The 14684-nt window shown below is 48.4% G+C and overlaps 1 protein-coding gene across 2 annotated transcripts; it reads right to left on the bottom strand.

The window, feature by feature from the left end:
* On the bottom strand, positions 1–13106 carry IDNK (IDNK gluconokinase). 2 transcript variants are annotated; one of them, XM_080819865.1, is made up of 5 exons: positions 12947–13106; positions 9226–9256; positions 8753–8839; positions 3918–3961; positions 1–1833 (listed from the first exon to the last, which is right to left on the bottom strand). In XM_080819865.1, the coding sequence occupies exons 1-5, from the start codon at positions 12994–12996 to the stop codon at positions 1488–1490; spliced, it is 558 nt and encodes a 185-aa protein (XP_080675991.1). In that variant the 5' UTR covers positions 12997–13106; the 3' UTR covers positions 1–1487. The 2 variants fall into 2 exon arrangements, with proteins under 2 accessions (XP_080675991.1, XP_080675992.1); XM_080819866.1 differs by lacking the exon at positions 3918–3961 and having other exon boundaries at positions 1595–1833; positions 12947–13054.
* Positions 13107–14684: the final 1578 nt, after the last annotated feature.

Below are 14684 nucleotides of genomic sequence, written 5' to 3'. Positions count from 1 at the left end.
GGTACTCTTGGAAATTTCATTGTATCTTACAACTGCAAAAACATTTTTATTTATGCATAAAATAGCTTGTGCTCTTATAATTATAAGCAGGCTTGTTCACGAGGTCCTATGTGACAGTCCAGTGGAGTGAAACTCAGTTCTTTTTTGTGAGCAACGGCCTTTGCTGAGAACTCTAGCCCATGCCAGAGGATGTAAGATGCCCTGTCTTTCCACCCCAACGTAAGCCACTGAGAGCTGGAGCTCTGTGTCCCATTCAGGTCCGTAGGCGCTGCAGAGTACCCATGATGGTATTCAGTCCAGACTCACTGAGTACCGTGGCCTGAGTCCCTCCTCAGTGTCTGGGGTGACTATCGGCCAGTCTGAGTTGTGGGACTGGTCAACTTGAGGGCTTGGACCCCGAGTAGTGAGGGCTGATGTAGACTGAAGCCAGCTAGGAGATGCCTCTCAGATCTCCTGGCCGAGAGGAAAATCTGAGGTTTCATGTTTCCTTAAGCAAGGTCTGTCTAGCCACAAGGGCCCTTTCACTCCCCTGGCACCCCCGGCACATATTCTCTTTGTAGTTCCCAAGACAGACTCCCTGCCCTGGTGGGAAAAAATGGGTAATTGGTTCCAAAACTCACTCTCTGGGCAAGGCGAATCAGTGGCCCTGCAGAGTAGCTGCATTCCAGGACCTTGGTTAGGATAGAAGGATAAGGAAGTCTCTTTCTGGAGCCTCTGGGGGAAGGGCTGAAACCCAGGCCTCTGACCTCCCGCACAGCCTCACCCAGCCCAGCTGCCCCTGGCACACTGCTGCCCCACGGGAAGGTTCATTTCACATCTGGGCCAGAGCAGCTCTAGTGTTCTTTCCTTATCCTAGAGTCCACTACTGACGGCTTTTGCAGCGGAGAGGTTGGTGGCTGACTCCAGCCTGGTCTCAGGGGTCTCCGTAAAATGAGTGGGGACAGTTGGGTCAGTGAGTCCCAGGCTACATCCACTGAAGTTCCACCTTTGCCATTTTTTATATCCATGAACTATATGTACTTGTTATTTATCTTGAGATGATCCAAGGAGAGAGGTTTAGGACTTGCTGGTGAGTGGTCAATTTTACACACATTTACACGTTATACACGTTTCTACTCCTTTGACCAATTTCCAGGGGATGCCAAGGATAGCCAAGTTTCATTTATTTGTTCAGATATAGGCATGATCAAGGATGTTCTAAATGAGGTTGTGATTTATAGCATTGATTATAGAATTCCCTCTGATCATCTGATTAGGTCACAGGAATATGAATTTCTATTGAAGCTTTACTTTCAAAGTGCCCTCCTGTCTCCTCCCCATGTGCCAGAGCACAAAAGCCTAAAAAAATACCCAGACAAGTAGAGTTCAGTACACTAGGGTTTGTTCACCCCAAGAATTTAGAATACTGGCAAAAACAGTAGAACATAGTTTGGGATGGGATAGAAATGTCTGCTTGATCGTTCTGGACCCCTGATCTGAAGCAATTTTCATTTTAGAGTTTCCATGATTGTAGCAATTATCTCTGAAAGATTTTTGTCCACGCTGATTTGGATGAAATTTTCTGGAGCCGATGGGGGCTCCAGAGTTTCGAACTGGGACTCCAATAACTCAGGGGGCATAAAGTGTCCTTTTCTCTTGAGTAAACGCCCAGAGATGACCTCAAACGACCCATACAGATGGACCACGAGGAGCTTCACTTCAGCTGGGTGTTTGTCCTTCCCCGTCTCATCACACTTCGGGGAAGCACCGTCTTTTCCTCGTATTAAGATGTCTCTGTACGCTTTCTTCAGAGCTGAACAGGCTAGAACCACATGCTGTCCAGAGGCTACATCTCTGTTTTAAAAAAGGGGGAAGTGGGACTAAAGAATGCAGACATTTGAAATAACTGGTTCTGATTCTAGGTTGAAGACCAGTCCTACTTCTCTACAGTGGAAGACATTACAAAATGGTGGTCTGGTATCAGGCAATCCTGGCTTTAAGGATTCCTTCCACTAGTGAACTGAGCCGTCTTGGGCAAGGCATTTACCTCCCTGAGCATCAGTTCGTCATCTCTTAAATGGGGCCCCTTAGAGCGCCTGTCCATAGACTTGTGAGGAAGAGTTGACCAACATGCCCAGTACACAGGAAGTTCTTGGTAGGTGTCAGCTCTGCTCCTGCAAATGTAGATGTGGCCACTGCATGTGGACATGAGTGGCTGCTGGTAGGTGTCTGTGCCCCACACACCTTGGCTCAGGTTTTCCACAGGTGTTCGGTGATTTGAAACTCACAACTGGCTTCTCCCCCTTCCTACTCTACAATATGCTGGGAGGCTGGTGAATTTACCAGTGCAGAGCTGGAGAAAGCAGGCGAAAAGGGGAATATCAGACTGTCTGTGGTCAAGGGGAACAAGATATAAGAAGCGTCCAGGAATATGCTAAGAAAAAACCTGAGCCAGAAATAGAGACAGCGTGACCAGGCACCACAAAGGGAAACTAGTGTGCTCCAAGACTGCCCAAGTAAGTGAGCCCCCTCTCCCACCCAGCTGCTGTGTGCCCCTGTCCATGGTCAGGAGAGGCAGCCATCTTCTGGCTGGGAAGGGACTTAAGTAAAGAGGTAAAGGGTAAAACCCTGGCTTGGGTACTTGGTAGAATGTTTTAGAACTGAGAATTCTGCAGGTGTCTGCCTTTGATATGGACAATGTACACTTGAGATCCAGTGGATGGAGTGCATCAGCAGCAGCGAACTTACGAACCTGGGCCGTCTGGCTCTTCCCAGAGGCCATGGTTGAGAGCTCGTTTATTCTGGGTCTGGATGTCTGATCGCTGCTCTCCGGAGGATCTTAACTTCTTCCATCACAGGTCAGTATATTTGATCTAGTCTACTTATGTGTGTGTTTTTTTTTAAAGATTTTATTTATTTATTTGACAGACAGAGATCACAAGTAGGCAGAGAGAGAGGAAGGGAAGCAGGCTCCCTGCCGAGCAGAGAGCCCGATGCGGGGCTCAATCCCAGGACCCTGAGATCATGACGTGAGCCAAAGGCAGAGGCTTTAACCCACTGAGCCACCCAGGCGCCCCTAGTCTACTTATTTTAAGACCCAGTTGGGTAGGAGTTCTCAAATCTTGAAACCCTAAACTCAAAACCAAAACTCAACAAGGTTGCCAGCTATGTCAGTGCAGTGTGAAAAAGTAAACTGAATTTTTAATCTTAAGTATATTCTAATTGCATATGGTACAAAGGTTTTAGATTTATAAAAATATGAAATGTCATCTTCATTTTAGAAACAATTTAGAAAGCCATTCCCTGCCTTTTCTCTATCCTCCTCCACATCCCAACCAGGATTCCCAGGGGTCAGTTCCTCAGATGGGTGGAGGGGACCTCATTTGCTCAGAGGCATGATACAGAGCAGGACAGTTTGGGACTCCCAATTCTGATGACCGATTATCTGTTCACTTACAAATGACCCTAGGTCTTCCCTGGTTGCCACAGCTTGGAGTTGGGGTAAGAGGTGGAGACAAAGATGTGACTAGAACAGACAGTGGTGTCATCGGTTACCACCTGTCCAGCACTTAGATGTTTTCAATACCGTTCTGAGTGCCTCCCATACCCCGTCTCACTAATTCTCACAATATTCTGTGAATAGGAACTACACCCCCATTTTCAAATGAAGAAACAGACTTATGGAAGCCAAATGGTTGACCAAGATTCCCAGATGATAATTGTGGAGCTGTCTAGGAGGTTCATTTCCAGAACCCAACTAAATTACACGTGGGTTCTGGCTGATTTAAATCATTGTTGGTTACTTGACAGAAGTGCATTCCATTTCTGTGATCCTTTACCATTAGCCAGTTGTGATTTCAAGAACATATTTTTTGCCTCTACTTTCTGATGAATCTTCTTTACTCATTGGCTTGTGTGAAGGCCTGATGCTCTCTTACCTTAGTAAAATGTCATGTAAGTTGCAGAGCCATGGTATCCTGTCCTGAAATTAAAGCAGACACAAAGTGACTCTCCCAGGTATTGTTTGTTTGTACAGAAACACAGTTAATCATGTTCATCAGCGTTACAGTCCAGAGAAATCTTAGCGGTTTTGAGAAGTAGGCCGTGACAAGGCTGTGGGGTCAGGTCTCTGGGCAGTTAAGCACAGTAACATTAGGATGGGATTAGCGCCCTTTGAAGAGACTGGGAGCTAATGTGTGCTCGCCCTCCTGTGCTGTTAACTGCTCCTCTTCCCCACCTGCAAGCCAGGGAGTGGACCCTCAAAAGCCCCTGACCATGCTGGCGTCCTCATCTTGTACTTCCAGCCTCTAGAACTGTGAGAACGGAATGTCTCTTGGTTAAGCCCCCAGCCTGTGGTATTTTGTTACAGCGGTCCAAGCTGACCAAAACTCATCTGGAAAACCATCTGGGCCTGGGGCCTTTTTTTGCGGGGTGATCTCGGATTCCAGATTTAGTTTTTTTAAAGAGCATTATGTTATGTTCAGGTTTTCTATTCTTGATTCAGTTTTGGTATCTGAGAGAGCAGGACAAGATCACACATACAGTTAGATCTCCGGACCCTCCTGATTCTTAAGCCAGATACAGCATCGGCAAGGTCGTATTCCCATTTGCGGGGAAAAGTGGAGTAGTCTCTGCCATCAATCACTGCCATCCAAGCCCATTTCCCCCACAGTAATTTATATTTTTCTAAGAAATTGTCCAATTTAGGTCTTTAAATTTACAGATATCACCAGTTCAGAGCCCTCTTCTCATTCCTACTCTTAATTGTGCTTTCTTTCCACCCTTGATCAGTCTTGTTAGATTTTTATTTATTTTTATTTTTTTCAAACAGCTTATATTCCATTAATTTCCGCATCCATTTCTATTTTTTCCCTACATATTCCTTTTTGTTTATTGTCTTTCCCTACTTGAACATTTAGCTCATTACTTTCCATTCTTGTTATTTTTCTGGAAATGCTTCTAGAAGTCATAGATTTCCTTCTAAGTAATGTTTCAAAGGCATCCCACAAGTTTCGGTTGACAGCACTTTTGTTGTACATTTCTAAATAAAGAGGAGGACACAATCTAAGACTGGGAGTGTTAAAGATGGTATACAGGAACTCTTGAGTAAATGTGTGAAGCAGATGCTTCTTAGCCCTGGTGAACAGTGTGGGAGTTGGCAGTGAGGAAGGTCAGGAGAAACTGCCTCGACTAGGTGGTCAAGAACTTGAGTGACCTGCTAAGAAAGGTTGGGCTTTACTGTAAGGGTATTAAGACTTGGAGGCATGAGCTTCCATTTTGTGTTCACATTTGTGACAAAAGGGAGTGACTGAGATTCCTTCTTCACAAAAGCAGAAATTGGAACTAGGAGATATTAGAGCAAATTCACTCAATTCTGTAAGTGGTTACTACAGATGATAGGATAAATTATGAAAGTCAGACACACAGAAAGAAACTTAGGGGAAAGAGAAGAGGAAACAGCATAACCCAAATGAGCATCTCTGCCTGCTAGGTCTGACATTCAAGGTCATCTCCTTCCTGATGGGTGTCCCCTGCCCCCAGCCCAGTGCTTGGAGGTAGTGGGCACAACAAATGTTCTAGCAGGAGTTCAATCAGAGCATCAAAAGGGCAGAGAAAGATTCCTGGGCCTCTGGTTTTAGTGATGTGATGGAAACATCTAGAGACAGGAAGTGTCTTCTGGAAGGGGACAGTTAAAGGGAGAAGGGAGTTGGAGCTCAGAGGAACAACTTAGGAGCCCAAGTAGGCCCAGCACTGCTGGGGGAGGCGGACAGAGCAGAAGGAAGGAGCGGGTGGGGAAGAGCAGTGGCCAGGACCCAGTGTTTGCCTGGTGCAAAAATGAACTTGAGAGGAAAGAACACATGTAAAGAGAATATAGACCCCAAAAAAGATAGGAAAAAAACTCCAAAATTCAAACTCTAAAATTTGTAGGTATTTTAAAAGATAAAGCCAAAAGTGAGATATTCTATAAAAACATTTTCCAGTACTTCCCAAATTTTCTGTACAGGGCAAGTGTTACATTGATAATCAGGAAAAAAAAATTTTTTTTAAAAGATTTTATTTATTTATTTGTCAGAGAGAGAGAGAGTGAGCACAGGCAGACAGAGTGGCAGAGGGAGAAGCAGGCTCCCTGCGGAGCAAGGAGCCCGATGTGGGACTCGATCCCAGGACGCCGGGACCATGACCCGAGCCGAAGGCAGCCGCTCAACCAACTGAGCCACCCAGGCGTCCCGATAATCAGGAAAATTTTTGACAAAAACCCCCTCATCTAGCAGACTTTGAAGTCTGCGTCAGTGTCACTGCGGGCTGCTGGGACAGCATGGACCTGGCGCGGGGGGTGGGGGGAACACTGGCAGCTTGCAGATCTTTATCATCATTATCATCACACGAATAACATCCCCTCACAGCCTGAGTGGCATATTCACTAGAAGTTCCTGTCATGATGGACGTGTTCTCTGCACCTTCTGGGTGGTAGCCACGGGCCCCGTGTAGCAACTGAACACTTGGGCCGTTTAACCCCAGAACTGGGGTTTACACTTTAGTTTATGTTCATTTACATTTAAATAGCCTGAAGGAGCCCCTGGAATATTCAGCAACAGGTTCTCTCTCTTCAAACTTCAGCCCTCTGAGCTGAAACCCTCCCCAAGCCCTTCCCAGAGGAGACAGTACCCCTGCCTCAGACTTTCCACTGGGGCCTCCTCACAGGATCCTGGCGGGGGGGTGGGGCACAGAACTGGTTGCTAGAGGGGCCCCCAGTGCCAGCGCAGCTGTGACCCAAACCTTCAGTCTTAGCTGAGTTCTCCTCACGAATGTCAACCATCTGCCATTCTAGTTCTTTCTCTGCCAGGAAGGGAGAAAGTCTGAAGTCTGGCTAACCTGTACAGTTTCTCCTAAATATATTTAGTGACTCATTACGTTTCCTCCAGTAACCGATAACCTTTTCTTCCGTACAATAAATTCCTTTTCTGAACTCTACCCCTCCCCCCATCCAGAATGCCCACTTAACAAGCCTCGAGTGTGAACAGGAGGATGTTTAAAGGCCATTTGAAAACTCCATCCATTTGGGTTGCTTTACCTTGTTCTTTAACTTTTATTTGCACTCACCAAGGAGAAAACCCTGGCACAGTCACATTTACAAACTCAGTAGAAACGGTTTATGTGATGCATACATGTACGCATAGATACATTAGCGACAACAGTAAGTTATATGTACTGAATACTTTGGGTACTTCACTGCGCATATTTTTTTTAGTAGTACCTCATTTAATCCTCCCAAGCACCCAATCAAATGGGTCCTCTTATATCCCTGCTTCACAGGAGGAAAAGGAGGCACAGAGAGACTAAGCCATTGGCCAAAGGGCACACAGGCTTAGTGGTGGAGCCAGGTTATCTGCACTATGTCTTTATCTCTACCATAATGTCATTATTATGCTCCAGTTACTATTCTGTATCTCTTTTATGGTTCCCTCCTCCCGTCCCCTAAAGTCAAATGTCGCAAACTTAAGTTTGATGGTTCAAAGTCTGAATCTTGGCCAGCTCAAGCCATCCTCCCTGAAACAGAGACAGGTATATGCTCGGAGTCCCTAGAACTAGACCTAGTGATGGTGGGGGACTCCAGTCCCTGGAGGCTGGATAAGGGGACGAGAGTGAGCTAGCTCAGTACAGCTGGGACCAAGGTCACTGAGAGTGGCAACCACAGCATTGGTCTTCGGCCCGTTTCACTCTGTTCCTGCCCTTTGGACACCCCGGCCCGTGAGCCTGGCTGGGGCCCCAGCTCTCACCTCTCCCCTGAGCTACGAGTTATGCCAGCGAGTCCAGTTTGCACCTCTGCTTTGGGAGGGACCCTTAGGAAGTGGCCTCATGATGGTGCATAAGGAGTGAGGCACTGTTCATTCCTGCACTTACAACTTACGACTGAGTCCCAGGTATCTTCTGACGTTCTGACGTTGACTGTGTGGCCAGCCCCTGTGGGCATATAATGGTCATCAGAAAGGCCACAGTCCTTGCTCTTTCAGAAGTAGAATCAAGTTGCAGAGATAAATATTAATCAAATTCTCACACCATCAAATGCCAGCTTGCAGGTGGGACCCGGGCTGTGTGGGCCGCGGTGCTGTGAGAATTTATTACAGGAGGTTTTACTTCAGTAGGCCCAGGGGGGCTTCCCTAAGTGGCACGGGTGCTGAGCTGTGGATAGGAGCAGGGTGCATTTCAGAAGTGAGGGGACAGAAGTGCATTTCAGACAGGGGGACCAGCAGATGCAAAGGCCCTGTGGGGAGCAGCGAGGCAGCAGGAGTCACTGACAGGGGCCAGGGTGGCTCTGGTGGAGAGAGGGAGGGAGGGTACCTGAAGAGAGTGGAGTGGGGCGTGTTGAGGCATTGGGCTGTTTGGTCTTGACCCTGAGATGGATGGGACACTTCCAGAGGGCTAGATTTGAATTTGTAACGATCCTTCTGGCTTTGGGGTGGTGGTGAGGCTCTGGTGGCAACTCAGAGGCATGGGGAGGAGAAGGAAGGCAGAATCTCAGGAATTACATCCTGCAGATTAAAAGCCTGCAGCAAAGTATCCTGGCAGGCCCTGCCCAAGCTCACTCCTAGCTCTGTGTTCAGAGAGCAGTTCAGGGTCAAAGCTGACCACATGCAGGACCGCGGGTGCCTGGCTTTGGAGTGCTGTGCACGAGTCCTCTCGGGCAGGAAGTCCCCTACACCACGTGCTGGGAGAGCCCCACCTGCGGCTCCCAGCCGGAGCGTCTGGGTTGGAAACAGTCAGCACACGTTACCTGGTCATTCAGTGGGATCCCTTTTCCCATCTTCATTCGGTTTTCCTCTGGGTGATAGTCATCTGCATCATAGAATTTCCATCCCAGCTTTAAGAACAAAGTGAAAGGGTGTAGGTGACAACCACCATTACTGACACTATGGGGCAGGTGTGGAAATGGGCAGCCCGGGACCACCCCTCCCCCACCTCCCCTCCCCCTGTGGCCCCCCTCCCTCCACCCACCACCCCTGATGAGGGAGCAGGGAGGCTGTCATGCCACATCCCTGTCCCTGCTCACTGGGCTGCTACTCCTTTCATTCATCACTCTTGGTCATCACCAAGGAGTAAACCAAGATTGCTCCACTGGGTTTCACAAGCCACACCCGTGGTGAGTTTTACAAACCACTGTGGGCCAGATAGAAAGTGCACCGAAGGGAGAGAAGCAAAGAGACAGTGCTGTGGGGCTCGTCATTGGGAGGCATCAGAACAGGTTACCTCGGAGGCCAGCAGGGCACCCACGGTTGATCTGTGGAGAGGACACAGAGGTTCAAGTGACGGCCCTTCCCAACCCCTGCATGCCCCCTACCATGCAGGGTGCCCTGGGAGACAGCAGCCACCCCGCCATGTTGAAACCCAGTAATTTCGTGATACTGAAGCAGGGACAGTAATGCTGTCAGGCCTAGAGTCAAGAACATGTCCGTGTTCTCCAGGAATTTAAATAGTTACTGAATTACCACCAATTTTCTTTACCACAAAGCAATATATGAGATCTCACTAAACTCCTGAAGTTCTTTCTGAAGTTTTTTGGTCCCTGTTCTAGAGATCATTATGTTTTGTGGGGAAAAAAGCTGACAAGAGATGAGATTTTACTGAGGGTACTGACGGAGGTCTGACAGGGGGTTTAACCTCCCAGCACAAGGTTCAAGGAACTCATACAAGCATTACCACCTTGCCTGGGGCTTCTGAAAAAATAAAATGAAGTTTAGAATGAGAAGTCAGCCTGGGAGGAAAATGGTATCTGTGCGATGTGTGTGGTGAGGACGTGTTGTTCCCCCAGTGGGCAGCACTCGGTGCAAAGGGCTTGGGTCTCCGTACCTAACAGCTGGCTACAATCTCCGTGTGGCCACTACCTGGCCACGTGCTTCCATGCCAGTCACCTTTCCCTCTACACCTGTTTTCTCACCTCTAAAATGGGGGAACCGAGCGACACGTACCCACTCACTACTCGTTTCACTCAGCCAGTACTTACTGAGCACCTGCTAGACCCCAGGATATGAAAATAACGAAAACAAAAACAATGAAAACAAACCCTGCTTACATTCTAGCTGGATTCAAGGGTCCTGTCTCTTTTGTGAAGAAGGCCTCGAGGAGACCTCGTGTTAAAGACACACAGTGTACTCCCAACTGAGACCCACTCCCCTATGTGACCAAAGGATTGCAAAGGGCTGCAACTTCTCCCATGAGGTTCACCGTGCTGATGCTCGCACAGGGGGACACACCGCAGCCTACCAGTGACCAACTCCAGGGCCGGGGAGGCCAGAGCTGGGCATGACTGAAATGACACTGAAGCCTAAGTTGGATGAGCCAGGGATGAACACGTCGGCCACCACTCACAAGCTGAAAGAAGAGTTAACTAGACCGGGGTGTGGACGGGCAAAGAGGAGACAGAAGGAAAAGGAAAAGCCACTGTCCACTGCTCTATCCAAACCTCCTAAGCCAGAAAACGCAGGACGTGACATGGACTCTGACAAGGACGCCTGGCACAGTGCTCAGCTCGGAGGAGACTGGTTGGAGGAAGGATTACAAACCAGTCTGGGACCCAGGGATCTCTAAGCGGGTTAGTCTAAATAGGGACCAAGGAGATTGAAAAGGACTGCAGGACAGTGGTGGTAGGCTGAGGCACAGATTAAAAGCAAAAGATATTCAAAAGGCCCAAACCTGAGGGTGGTTCACAAAGGCTATTAAAACATAAAGGAAACTACCATTGCCACCTATTCACATAGCTCTGTTCATTCATTTGTTCATTCATCCATTAAGTCAGCAAATATTTCTTGAGTACCTACTACATGCCAGATATTGTTCTAGACAGAGAGGGCAGTAAACAAAAAGGAAAAAGATCCCTTGCATTTAGGTAGGAGAGGGGGAGGCAGTAAACGTAGTGAAAAAGTAAAATTCATGCTTGACATTGTTTTAATAGTGGTTTAACTACAATCTTTCTGGTGTGAGACATGTTCTCTTGAGCCATTTTTTTTTTCCCTCTCATATGTAATGGTGTATAATTTAAAATCCTGCAGGGCCCTAACAAGGGCTCACAGAAGTCACCAAAGAACTCAGTGTTCTACATCCGTTGATCTATATAATCATTCTCATTTTATTACTCAGTCCTTCAGCAACAGTTGACTCTGAACTTTAACCGTCAGAGGGCCCAGGGCTCAGTTCCTGGCCAGCTTCTTGATCTTTACTCAATCCCCCGGTTATCTCAACATCTTATGTCTTTAAATATATCTGTGCACCAAGAATTCCTACATTTATATCTAAAGTTCCTCTCCTGAAACTCTGGACTTGGATAGCCAGTCAACCACTTGACAAACCCACTCAGGTGACTGACAGGCAATTCACCACATCCCACATTGAACTGTGCTGTTTTTTCCCCCCAAACCTGCTCTGTCTACTGCTTCTCCATCAGTTAATAATAACTCCCTTCTTCTGGATACCCAAGCCAAAAATCCCGAAGTCATCCTTGACACCTTTCTCCCTCGCTCATACCCAACAGCCAGTCCATCAACACATCTTTCTGGTTCTGCCTTCAGAATATCTCCAGCATACAACCACTTCTCCTCACCTTCGTTGTTTCTCTGACCTCATCTCCCATCACTCAGCCACAACGGATCCCCTGGTAATCCACTATGAAACAAAACCTCCGGGCCTTTGCACTTGCTATATTCCCTTTGCCTACACTGCCCTTTCCCTAGCTGGCCACCAGGCTTAGTCCCTCACTTGTGAGTCTTGCCGACATACCACTGCCTCAGAGGAGCCTTCCCTCACCATCCTGCCTGCTGTTCTTTGTTCTACTTACTCTCCTTTATTTGCCCCTGGAGCACCTACCACTGCCTACCACACTGTGTACATGTATTTATCCACTTCCCTCTCTGTTTCCCTCCCACACTAGGATGTAAACTCATTGAGGGCAGGGATTTTATCTGTCCTGTTCATTATATATCAGTGACACGGAGTCAGGATCAAGCTCTATAAATAGTTATTGAATGCATGAATATCATAACCATATAAATCATATGGTTTCACACACTCCCCCATCTGCTCCAATGCAGAGAGGGGTACACGAATTACCCAAGCTCACACAACCAGGCAGCAGCAGCACAGGGCCAGAATCTTTAATATGTACTTGACCACACAAGCTAGTCGTGGCGCAGAAAATTCTAGAAGGGTACTACAGGTCTTTGAACTTACGATATTCCACTTGATTAAGATTTGTCTTTTGCCTCCTGTGGCGGAACGCTGCAGTAGCTGCCTTTTCGGGTAAAGGGCACGGTTAGATTTTGGTCTAATCAGGAAGACAAAGTCTAGCTCCCAGCCCCCAAGATGGCCAGACTGGGCTGAGCAGAGAGGCTCTGGCGCACGCGGTGGTCCTCCTTGCAAACCCTTAGGGGGGGTTTGGAACTCAATTTATTTACACTGACTTCCAGGTAAAGCTGATAAACGCTGATCACAGCACAGAGAAAACAGACCAGAAGGTGAAATACCCTTTCTGAAATCTCATCGCACAAGTCCAGCAGCTCGCAGGAGGGAGCTGCCCCTCTGCCCAGCCTCACAAGGTCTGTGGGAGAGTGGGACGAGGTTCGCCCCTGTGCTTTGGGCCTCGCACCCTTCCACCTCGTTCAGACAAGAGGCTCCCAGACACCGGCCCTGAGGACCAACGGAGCCACGGCGCGCGGCGCCGCAGCAGGCGCTTCTTCACAGAGGGCTGCCTCTAGAGCCTCTCGGGGTAACGGGTCTCGGCGCCCCGCGGCGAGCAGGTTGGAGGGTGGGGAGAGAGAGCAGGTGCCCCGAGCCTCAGCTTCCTCCTCTGCAAAGGGAGGCTGGAGGTTCCCATGAACCCTGCGTACCCCGCGGGCCCAGAACGGTGATGCCTCCGGCCTCCGCCGCGCGCGCCGCCTCCTCCAGGGCGCCCCCCGCGACCCCCCCCTCCCAGACCTACTTCCCCGAGCCGCTCACGCCCATCACCAGCAGCGCGCCGGGCGCCGCCATGGCCGAGAGTCAGGATCCTTCCCGCGATCTTCCCGGGCCCGTCCGCCCCGCCTTCTCCGCCACAGAGGACCAAGCGGCGGGGACCCGGACAGCCACGCCCCCGGCCCACCCCCCACCGCGTTGCTCCGCCTCAGCCCGCGCCCCGCCCCGCGCACGCGCTTCCCGCCGCTCCCTGGCCGTGGCGGGGAAGTGGAGCCAGTAGGAGGCAGGAGCAAGCGGTTCTCCCCCGCGCGGTCCTCTTGCTCTTCTCCGCCTGCTGTCCTCCTACCCCAGACCCCAGCAGGGGAGCCTCGCCCTCGTCCTCCTCCACCAATGGAGGTAGCTTTTATTTTTTTTTTTTTAACTGTAGAAAGAATAAGCAGAAAATAAATTCACACTTTCCACACCGTGCAGCATAAACATCCGTCCTTTAGAAAAAAAAATCATTTTATTTACTTGGTTTTCATCATAATAAGTGTAAACATCCGTTCTTAAAATGGTGCCTCCTCCCGTATAGACAGGTGGGTATGAATACTTTATGAAATTGGGATCATGCTGTAGACAGCCTATCATAACCTGGCATTTTGCTACAAGAGTAGGAGGCTGACATCTTTTGGTGTCGTATATAGATTGGGCCATAGTGGCACAGGTCGTGGCTGTATGGCTCTGCTATTTAATCTGGCTCCTGTTCTCTGGTAAATTACTTACAGGGAAGGACTATCCCTTTGAAGGGCCCATTTGCTTTAGAACAGTGTGTTGATTATGGGTCATTTAAAGTATTTGAATAAACACACCTTTAACGACATTCTGCCCAACCTCTCTTGTTACCCAAGTTCATATTACTGTCCTGAAAAACAATGAAGCTGACATAAATCGCTTACCTAATGAGTATTTCAATTAGCTCTGCACTAACTTAATTTTATTCCTACTTGGCTGGAGTGGGTGTTCCTGGATACGCATTTACAAATGAAGAAGTTGAGACCTGGAGAGGAGGTGACCTTCCTTAGGTTCAGTTATGGCTGATAAAACTATCTTGAACATCTACCATCCCCAGGACTCGGAATATGAATATTACCCTCCAGATGCTGCTAGGTAGGTGGGGAACAGAGCGAGCAAATGCTGTAACTTGTGCTCTGCTTTTTGGCTTGGGCAAAAAAAAAAAATAAGTTCACATTGCTTTCAAAGTTCAAGTCAGAACAAATAGTAGAAAGTCTGTTTTTCCCCCTAGATTTCCATCTCAAGATGTGTTCAAGGACCTCAAATATGCTTTCCTAGTCAGGGTGGTGGCAGGAAGCAGCCCACTCAAGTTGGGTTGTTTGAAAAGCATTTAGCAAAGGGACTGCTTACAGAGATGCAGCTAAGGTCAGTCAAAGCATCAAGGGGAGGTATCCTGTTTCCAGTAACTGATAGGAAAAATAGCCTTAGGAAGAGTGACACAGATAACCCTTGTTGGCCCAAAGGAGGAAACCAAGAGATAAATGACCTCCCCTCCCTTCCTCTTGCCTTCTGATCTTCTGCTAGTGACCAAACCCCACTGTCCACATCTAAGTGGAAGGCAGAATTAGGGAGTCTGTTGAGCTGGCTCATGCATACCCATCTCCCAGGCATAGAGCAGGGAAGAGAAAGGTGGAGAGTTATCTGATGGGGCAAAGGAAAGATACCCCAGCACTTCTGCTCTCAAGTCCTTAAAATAATCCTCTTGTGCTTGC

The sequence above is a fragment of the Martes martes genome (genome assembly GCF_963455335.1).
Source record: "Martes martes genome assembly, chromosome: 12".
Classification (NCBI taxonomy): domain Eukaryota; kingdom Metazoa; phylum Chordata; class Mammalia; order Carnivora; family Mustelidae; genus Martes; species Martes martes.
The sequence above is the reverse complement of the archived record's forward strand: the minus strand, read 5'-3'. Positions and strand labels throughout refer to the sequence as shown.

Bases quoted from the DNA above. Each gene is read 5' to 3' on its own strand.
- IDNK (XM_080819865.1), bottom strand. From the start codon at position 12,996: ATGGCGGCGCCCGGCGCGCTGCTGGTGATGGGCGTGAGCGGCTCGGGG. The intron at 9,257-12,946 runs GTAGGTCTGGGA...TCCTCTCCACAG, and splicing joins GGCGTGAGCGGCTCGGGGAA to ATCAACCGTGGGTGCCCTGC. The intron at 3,962-8,752 runs GTAACGTGTGCT...CTTTAATTTCAG, and splicing joins GGATCCCACTGAATGACCAG to GACAGGATACCATGGCTCTG.